The sequence below is a fragment of the Melanaphis sacchari genome, unplaced genomic scaffold (assembly GCF_002803265.2).
Source record: "Melanaphis sacchari strain LSU unplaced genomic scaffold, SCAv2.0 Contig50_pilon_pilon, whole genome shotgun sequence".
NCBI lineage: Eukaryota > Metazoa > Arthropoda > Insecta > Hemiptera > Aphididae > Melanaphis > Melanaphis sacchari.
This window is the reverse complement of record NW_020271344.1, coordinates 411,527-421,750: the sequence shown is the minus strand read 5'-3', so window position 1 is coordinate 421,750 and position 10,224 is coordinate 411,527. Positions and strand designations below refer to the sequence as shown.

Here is a 10,224-nt window from a genome sequence, read left to right as displayed (position 1 = left end):
CGTTTGATGACAGGTCTGAGTAGTGAGTTTATTAATATGTAATACCTAGTAAAGAAATTTAAATAGGAATCGTTTTTTTTTTTTTTTTGTTATCTTGTGTTTTAAAATTGTAAAGTGAAAACTTTTTTACTAATTTTTGTTTAAGGGTTTATGATTTATATCTCATATTTCAATGTCCACAATACATAATCCCAAACAGTGCTTGTAAATCAACCCTAAATTGATACGTTTTATATATCATACATATGATACAGTTTATACCTATTATACAAACACAATGTATATTTTTAAGGTATTTATGGGACCAACAATATGAAACATGAAATCAACATTGATGACCGATTTTAGACCGATTCATATGCTACATATCTCAAAATATTTTATCCGTAAATAAGCAATGTATTCGTTATACATATATTTGATTTTTTGAATAATCAGAATCTGGGTCTTTGTTTTATTGTCGTTTTGTAATTATAATACCTGCAGTTTAAATGTTATAAATATACAAACTTTTTCAATTTGCTGGTCCAAGCTAATGTTGAGGCAACAATAATTGTGACTTTGCTAGTTTTTTGGATTCATACCGTAACTTTTGAAGTCTTCCATTAATATTTTTATCCTATGTATCATGCATATATTATTTTAATTGACTGACCTTTAAACACAACTGACCAAAGTATAATTTAACCGTTCAATCAATATACTATAATACCCTAAATCAAAATATAGCCATTTTATGATTCGCTCAAGTTTAATTAAATGATAGATTCTATGTTAATAACTTAATTTGTATGAGAAACTTAAGAAAAATTGTTATTGGAGTTCACATTTTCAGAAATTTTGTTAGTACAATGTTGACATAAATAATGACTTATTCTCACAGTCTGACTTTTAAAACAAAGTTGAAATAATCTTAAATCCTAAATCAAAAGTATTTGATATGAATAGAAAAAAATACATTGAAAGTATTTAAATGTTAGATACTTGATTTTTTAAAAAATTATTAGTATTTTATATCTGTTTAAGTCATTGTTTTTTTTCTATTTTTTATAAACTTGTGCTATCATTAGCAATCTTTAATTTTTAAATAATGCAGAGTGATTATTAAAAGGGTGTAAGTATACATTTGCTGTTTAAAAATTAATAATTTATTTTATGGTTTTTTATTATAAATGTTTTACATCATTTGTGAAATAACTCAATTTATAAAATGAACAAAAATTAAATTCTACACATTTTAAGAATTACAAGCATATATATAAGGCAGTTTATTATAAATTTTAAATTTTTATTTATATAAGACTTAAGTGTTTTTTGTGCCAAAAAAAAAAAAAAAGTAACTATTTTTATTATAACATTTTATACAAAACCTTGAAATGTCACATAAATTATAATTGTATTATTTAAAGCTTTTAATTTAATTTTTGGATATGAATATATTGTAAATTCTTGTACCTTTTTGATAATCACTCATTGTTTAAAATATTTATTTTATTTAAATTAATTATTTTATGTTATACAAAGTATAATATTCAAAAATAGTAGTATCAATTATGTTCTCTTATAATTTATTTAATATTTAAATAATAATTTTTTTCATATTTTTTTACATATGGATATTGGATATAATAAGTAATTACCAAATAATCAATCACTTATATTTATTGAAATTTTTAAGATCACTATGTTGAATATTTGTATTCTGTTAATCTGTTAATTCCTATGATATTTTATTTTGAACGTTATTACAAATTAAGGAAAATAAATATAAGTTACCTTCCAGGAATTTTTACCAAGACAAATTGTGATAATGTTAGTAATTTTAGAAGTAAAACATATTTGAATACAAAATTGAAAATGTATGTTTGATATGAATATATTAAGTAGTAGTTATTTAATACAATCGCACTTATAATCCGCCCAATCTAATCTCTTAATTATTTGGTTTTGTATATTTTATTCTATTGTTTTCTCAAATATTGTTAATTAATGTGCCATGTTTTAGGTGAATATATATGTTTTATGTGTATAGTAATAATTTTTAAAATATAATAAAATAAATGAAAACTCAGTACTTACCATAGTTCATAATTCATAATACCTTATACAGTTTTTTTAAGCTATCACCAGTTAAATACAAATAATAGTTATATATCAAAAAATGCTTTGCAATGCTTAACAGAAAAAAAAGAATCATCTAAATAAATTATTTATATCTTATTTTCTTATTAAGCTATTTTTGTAATAAAAAATTTTCATTTTGTTATTTACCTATGATTCTGCATTGATAACAAGAAATATTCAGTTTGTATAATAGCATGGTAAAATTATTAATAAGTACCTAATACATTATTGGTATTTTCGTTATAATAATAATAATAATTGTTATATATTTTGTGTATTTTCTATTGTACTATACAACCTGCCATGCACATTTGAATAATTTATATTAATTTATTATGTTAAAATATTTAAGACATTCGTAAGGATTTTGTTTTTTTTTTTGTTTTTATGCGATGTATTTTGTTTAAAGTAACATTTGAGACTTCAGTGATAACATATATATATATATATATATATATATTATGTATATGTATATATTCATAATATTAGCTGTGTACCTATGTTATTTATAAAATCCATAATCAATTTTTCTTATATATTAATGAAATGTTTACTTAAATATATTTAATAAATAAAAAATAACTTTATTTGAAGTTTAAATTATCTTATCTTAAATTGGTTTAATAAAAGTGATAATTTCTAAATACCATTAATAATTGTATTTAGATGTTAAAAATTAAATTTCCAATCAACAGTTGAAGCCGCTTATTAGTGTAACGATTGTCGTCTATCGACATCGTACATTATTCCTTAAGTAGGGCACACGTTGTTAAAACGCTGAGTGTGAGGAATGGCAAGCCGGGCCGACTGCTGACCTAAGGCTTTTAGGCAGCAGTTTAAGGTATATAACAAGGACGAATACGTGTAGTGTAGGAGAGTGTGTGCGAGGAGTGTGTGTGCGACACCAGGAGAGTGTGTGTGCGACACCAGGAGCAGACAGACGACCAGAAGACTCCTCAACGATCCGTGCAGCCATCCACCATCCACATTCACGGCTTGTCAATCTACCCGGATCGGTAACCTTCATTCTATTATATAAATCTTAAATTATCTGTTAAATATACGTTACATTTTATACAATTGTGCTTTACTTAAATAAGGTAACCCTGATCTAGTATATTAATATTACACACCGAGGTCGAGTCCCCGAGACCTCGTTAATCAAAACATAACTTTATAGGTAAGAAGACGCGAGAGCGCGCAAACACGCATGTGAAGAGGGGACGTTACATTAGGAACATGGATAATTGATACAAATGATACGATCGCGTAAGGTACCTATTGAAACAAAATGTTTTGGGACGAACGGCTATATAAAAAAAATATTGAAAATAAATCGGATTCAAGGCCGTATATGAGGGGGGTTTTGGGGGTTCAACCCCCCCCCCGGAAATATTTTACAACTAATAAATTTATATAAGTAACTTAATTATACTAATTTACCATGTGGCCATTTTTGTACCTATACTACCTATATATACCTAATAATTTAATAACTATGTTGCAACTCATCAGGCCAAGAACGATTTACAGGTTTAGCTCTTTTGAGTGTTCATAGGTAAATTCATATCGATCCGGCTGAAGTTATTGATCGTTTCGCTAAAGAAAAAAACCGACAAATAGATTTTGTGCTATAAAATATTTTTTAAATTAATAATTGTATATAATATAAATTTACTTTAAAATAATTATGATGCATTAACATAGTAAAATGTGATTGTTATTTTTTTTTTTATAAATAAATGTTAATTTTTTTTTAATTACTTAAAATAAAAATATTATTTTATTCCTCTATACCCCTTTCTCATAACCACAAAAATTTGTATGAGTAGTTTTACTTATTCAAAGAATAAGTTTTGAATTTCAAAACTTAACATTCACCAGTAGATGTAAAGTCGGAAAACTAAGCATAAGAAAAAGTAAAAATAGGTATGCAATTTTTTTTCTTATAGGGCCCACAGCCACCTATTGATTTTTTTTTTTTTTAAAAACCTAGTTTATATTATTTCCTTTTTTTTAGAATTTAAGGAGTTTGTAAACTTGTTTGAAACAAGTTAAAATGTTTGATATAATGTACCTTTTTATGCAATCTTATCATTTTTGAAAAATTTACATCAAAAGACCCCGGAAAAACTATTTTTTAAAAAAACAAAATTTTATGTGATATTTATACCCACTTATCCACTAACTTGAGCACCGGGACTGAATGAAATATTACTTTTCCAAATATTATAGGTATGAATATTAAAATAATTTAGGGATATTTAATAATAAAATAATTTGCAAATGTTCGTGATTATGACGAACTCCAAATCCTCAAAATTGTTTACTATCTACCCATTATAATTTATTTTACTATTATTAGTAGGTAATACGTTAGTTATTAGGTCGAGTTAATTTTTGACGAAAACATTACATTTATTATTATTTATTAAATAGTAGGATATAGTAGGTATTAATAAAATATGTTACTACAAATTCCGAAAAAATTATTTCTTTTAAATTTGAGATAAGTAGGTTAGTAGGTACTATCATTGATCATTGAATATTAATTACTTAAAAGAAAATAGATGAGTAGTTAATAGTTATTAGTTATTTCAATCTTGGGAGCATATAAAACAGCTGTCTGCTTAGTGCTTGGTCATTGTTATTTTTTCCCAAAATAATCTTAGATATGGACATATGGTGAATTCCTATATATTTTCATATCGTGATTCGTGTCCGAACATCCGAAGACGGCGAAAACCAGAAGTGATGAAAATATGAGATTTCAAATTTGAAATTACTGATGAGTGATGACCGATAAGAAAAAAATTAATTTCATTTTTTGAATTTATAACTGCCAGTAATGCCAACATTAAAAAGTAAAAATCCCAATAATTTTTATCACACTTCAGGAGAACTTATGTTCCAAGTAAAAGTAATTTAGAGTTTATTAAAACGACACGCTTGCGTGCTAATATTGATAAGGAGTTTTTCGATAACGTTTGTTTTTGTTTGTAGATACTGAATAGCACGTGTTCTGTACTTCTATCTTCTATCTCATTGAAGTCATCAAAATATTTTTAGTTGATTTTTTATTTGATTTAGTATTTACATATTCACAATGAAAGTTAAAACTCTTCCATCCAAAAAAATGCCAACAAAAAAACCTTTGGCAGGTGCTATACAAAAGAAAAAGTTTTCAAAACCTACTGGCGGTGTTTTGAAAAACATAGTGAAAATCACCGATGCCTTTGAAGAGCTTAAGTCTGGAAACGACTTAACGGGGATTTCTTGTTCAAAAGAACCAAAACCTGTTAAAAAAACTGTATCCAAGGACAAATTAAAACCCGATGGTAAGGTACCTAAAAGTACGGTCGACAAGAAAAAAAAAGACAAGAAAACTGTTGTGGAACCTAAACAGAAGAAAATTAAGAAAGATACAGTTGAAGGATCATCAAAGATGTCAATGAAATCTAAACTACTTGAATCCAATCTAACAACGGAAGTGAATACTAATGAAAGTGAACCTAAACTTGATATAAAAAAAGTAAATTTATACTTCTTTATTTTTACACAATAATAATAATTTTTAATAATATTAAATTTTTATACATTTAATTTATAGGTTGAAGCAGCTGTTAATGGCCTTTTTACATTAATAAAAAATGATTCAAATTTACCAAAAACCGAATTATGGGATGAAGCTACACCAATACATTTAGTGATTACAGGAGTTAAAATAGGAGTTGGTCCAAAACGTGTTATTCGAATGTAAGCTTAAAATTTTTTTTTCTTAAGCATTTCTTACGTGTAATAAATATTGTATTCTTTAGAGCATTACCAAATTCACTGATTACTGATACAACAGATATATGCCTCATAGTACCAGATCTTGTACGTGGTCGGAATGTGGATCATGAGAAAACATATCATCATTATAAAGATTTATTGGCAAAAAATGGCATTAAAAATATAAAAACTGTAAGTTAAATTAAAATTAGTTATCTAAAAATATGTAATATATATAAAGTTAAATTCAAAATACTAATGTAATATACATTTATTTAATGTTATACATAAGACATTTTGATATAAGTTATACAACGTTTTACAAGAACATAAAATTTTAAAATATTTAAATTAAAAAAAAAACAATTCAATGCATATTGTAGGTATTTATTAGAGTTTTGAATAAAATAGCAGATTACAACTATTTGTGTTCAATTTTAATGAAACAAAATACATAAAATTACAAAAAGTGATTAATTCATTTTTTTTTTTTTTTTTATAGATTTTGCCAGCAAGACAAATTCGCGTGGAATTTAATGAGTATGAAGCTAGAAGAAATTTGTGTAATTCGCATGATATATTTTTAATTGATCAGAAGATAAGTGGGTTTTTGGTTAAGAAATTAGGAAAAGAATTTTATATTAAACGAAAGTAAGTTGAGAATATATTATAATATATGGTTTGAAAAAATCTATGACCTTGAGATAATAAATATTTTTTTCAGGCTCCCAATAACTGTTAAATTAACAAAAAAACACTTGAAAGCTGAAATAGAATCAAAGTTACATAAGACATCTTTTTTTCTGGATTACAGAGGCTCTACAAAAACTGTTCAAGTATGTTATTTTATCATGTTTACCTATTTTAAATTTTTGTTTTTTAGTTATAATCTCAATGTTATGTAAAATAATTAAAAATGTTCTGTTATACAATCTATAATGAATGTTGATTATTACCTGTGAATGTTTAATAACGTTAAGTTGTAATTATACTAGGTTGGTCATATGCAACAAACAGTTAAGCAAGTGGCTGAAAATATTGTAGCTACCTTTAATAATTTAGCACATAGTTATCCAGGCGGTTTGAAAAATATCAGGTGTTTGTTGATTAAGGGTCCAACTTCTGAATCATTGCCTATATATTATTCACTGAGTGAGTATCTATTTAAAAGAAAAACAATAATTTTAATTAACAAATTATTATTTAGTATCTAGAAATGAAGTTAATGGACCATACATTAAATCTACATTGTATTCTAAGGATAAAGAAGTTGAAGGAGAATTGTTTGGAAAACGTGTATTGGTAAAACCTAATGGAGATGTCACAATTTTGTCGGTTAGTTTATGAGTTAATTAAATTATTTGTGAAGAGTTAAATTTGATTTTTTTTTTTTAGGGATCTGAAGATGAATCTGATGATGACAATGACGATAATGTTTCTAATAAAATACATAATCAAAATGACAGTGAAGAATCTGTTGAGGAAAATAACGAAGAAGATGAAGTTAGTTATATTCATACTTGAATAATTAGGGCATTGATAATTATGTATTGAAATGACATATATATATATATATATAATATATATATAAATGATATAAAAAATGTATTTAAAATTTAAAATACTTTTGTCTAAATAGTGAATTTTAAAGAATTATTGATAAATAGAAAGCTTAAAATTGCATTAGTCATATTATATTGTGCAGTATCAATTAAACATTATAATATGGAATTAATCTATAATTTTTATGAATTATTTGAATATAATACATAAATTTGATAAAATAAATAGTATGAGTTTTTTAATCTTTTCTAAAAACACAAATGTAGAAGTGGATAAAAATTGTTATTTTAATTCTCAACATTATGATATACATATAATATGAAAATATATAAACGTACATATTCAGTTTTTAGCATATAATATAACCAACCATAAAAAATATATATAGAAATAAAAAATATTCTCTTAATAATTATAATGTATTTTATTTTTATATTTTTTGCATAATTTTAAATTTTGGATTAATTATAAATTGTTTTTAATTATAGCAATCTGATGTTTCAATAGATCAAGAAAATGAAAAGGAAGTAATTAAAAGTAGTGGCTTAGAGTCTGATGAAGTTGAATCTGAAGCAGATGATGGTGATGACGCTGAAGAAGAATATTTAATGGAATTTGAAGAAACAAAAAAATTACAGGTATCTTAGTAAATGAAAAATATGTTGTGTGTTATTTATATATTAATTGTGTTTAATTTATTAGTCAAAAAATAAAAGGAAACAGAAAAACAAAGAAACTAATGAAAAAAATGTAGAAAAGGTTATTCCAGATGATAAAAATAAAAATAAATCTCTGAAAACTAAAAATGTAAGTATGAACTTGTATTAATATTTTATATTTGTTTGCATTTTATTATGTTTATATAATTGTTAGTAATTACAATTTTTTTATTCATTTTACAGAATAAAATTACTAAAGCAATTAAAAAGAAGAAAATAAATAAGTAAATAATTTAAGATTTATTTTGTGATAAATTACATTTTTATTTACTGTATTAAAACATTTTATCTTTTGCATTGCAAACATATAATATGTGTTACATTTTTTTTATCCTTATTTTATTTTTGAAAAATATTTAAGAAGCTATCAATTATTATGTATATTGAACTAACACAAAAATTCAAGACTAGATAATTTAACAATTAATACAAAAAAAATTTTAAATTAAGATTACTGAATGTAACTCTTACAAAAACTATTATCTTAAAATATAGTTTGATTTTTACACTACTCTTAAAAGTCTTAATTTTAACTTTTTGGAATTATTTGCTGTTGTATAGTTTGTTTAATAATTATTATTTACCTTAGGTCAGTGGCGTTCTCAGGAATTTTCTATGGGAGGGGGTCTGACAATTTACTAAAATACAAAAGTGGGGGGCTCTGCCCCCACACCCCTTTAGTCATAATAATTTGTATTGTTTTAAAAGATTTTATTACTTATTACTTATAGCACATTAATTACAATTATGGTAATAAAAAATCTTCTTGGCTTTTTTGCCAGATCGTCCAACACTTCCTCTGCTGTTAATGGTACATCTCCATGAATTGCTAACTGCTTCAAATTATACTTCTATTTCATATTCATATGAACTCCATGAACCCCCCTCCCCTCGTGAGTACGCCACTGCCACAGGTAATGTGATTGGTATTTGTTCTATTAAGGTGTTTTCTAATTTTCGTGTTTAGTTTCATAATGCAACTTGCACTCTTATTTTATTAATTTTGCATTCAAGTGCCAGTCGCCAGAGTGTAGATAGCAGAGAATTGAGATGACTACACAAATCAACCTCATAGACACATTTAAGACAAATGTAAATAAAGACAAAATTTCGGACATCATATTTGTTTTCCTGATGTGTTGACATGTTGTGTTTACAAAATATTTTAAAATTATTATACCTACGAGTGAATTTAATTATTATTATTTCTAATACACAGATTCCTAAATAAAGTTTACAACTAAGAATATATGGCAACCCAGTGAAAGACTAGATAAGTGGCTGCACTGGCTATAGTGTATTGTAGCAATAAAGTTTGCGATTTATTTAAGGAGATTAATTATTTATTGTTTAGAACCTAGTTACAAATTAATTTATTTTTGTATGAGTAACTACTAATTATAGTAAGGCTCAATCGTACAACGATATAATATGTACAAAATATTATTGTTATTAATTTTTTAGTCTAGTTATACTTATCATATTATTTCATAATTTTATACCACTGTATGCTTTATGGTTAATACTTAATATTTACGAATACTGTATACAGGTACGTACTACGTGTAAGGTAAACTGGTGCAAAATATGAATAGATAACTTAAATTTAGTATATTTTGAAATTATCATCGTGTATAGAAAATATAATACTGTTATGCAATGAGTAGGTAATAGCGAAAAGTTTCAAATAGTACCTATTTTATATTTATTTAATTATAAAAAATAATTAAAATTAAATTTCTTGTCAAAAAAAGTTTTTTTTTTATAAAAATGTGAAGTTGAAACTGTAACGCTAAAAATTTAATGTGGGTCAAAAAAGTGAACGTTAAAAACATTCATTATAGATACTTGCTGTTAGTGTTATTCAGGTGTGTATACGTAAATGTTTTTCTACATTTTAAGTTTTTATTATTAGATTCCTATTATGTAATTTTATCTTACAAAAATACAATAATTTTTATATTTATGAGAACAATAGTTAGGTAGTGTCTAGTAGTAAATAGGTACCTACTTTATATTACATTATTGTTAATTTCAACAAAAA

At 24.8% G+C, this 10,224-nt stretch overlaps 1 protein-coding gene across 1 annotated transcript; it reads left to right on the top strand.

Annotated features, from left to right (window-relative positions):
• Positions 1 to 5,123: 5,123 nt before the first annotated feature.
• LOC112599324 (ribosomal L1 domain-containing protein 1-like) lies at positions 5,124 to 8,408 on the top strand. Its single transcript, XM_025346175.1, has 11 exons — positions 5,124 to 5,656; positions 5,735 to 5,880; positions 5,943 to 6,090; positions 6,401 to 6,549; positions 6,623 to 6,734; positions 6,894 to 7,050; positions 7,106 to 7,233; positions 7,294 to 7,401; positions 7,950 to 8,099; positions 8,164 to 8,268; positions 8,364 to 8,408. The coding sequence occupies exons 1-11, from the start codon at positions 5,231 to 5,233 to the stop codon at positions 8,406 to 8,408; spliced, it is 1,674 nt and encodes a 557-aa protein (XP_025201960.1). The 5' UTR covers positions 5,124 to 5,230.
• Positions 8,409 to 10,224: the final 1,816 nt, after the last annotated feature.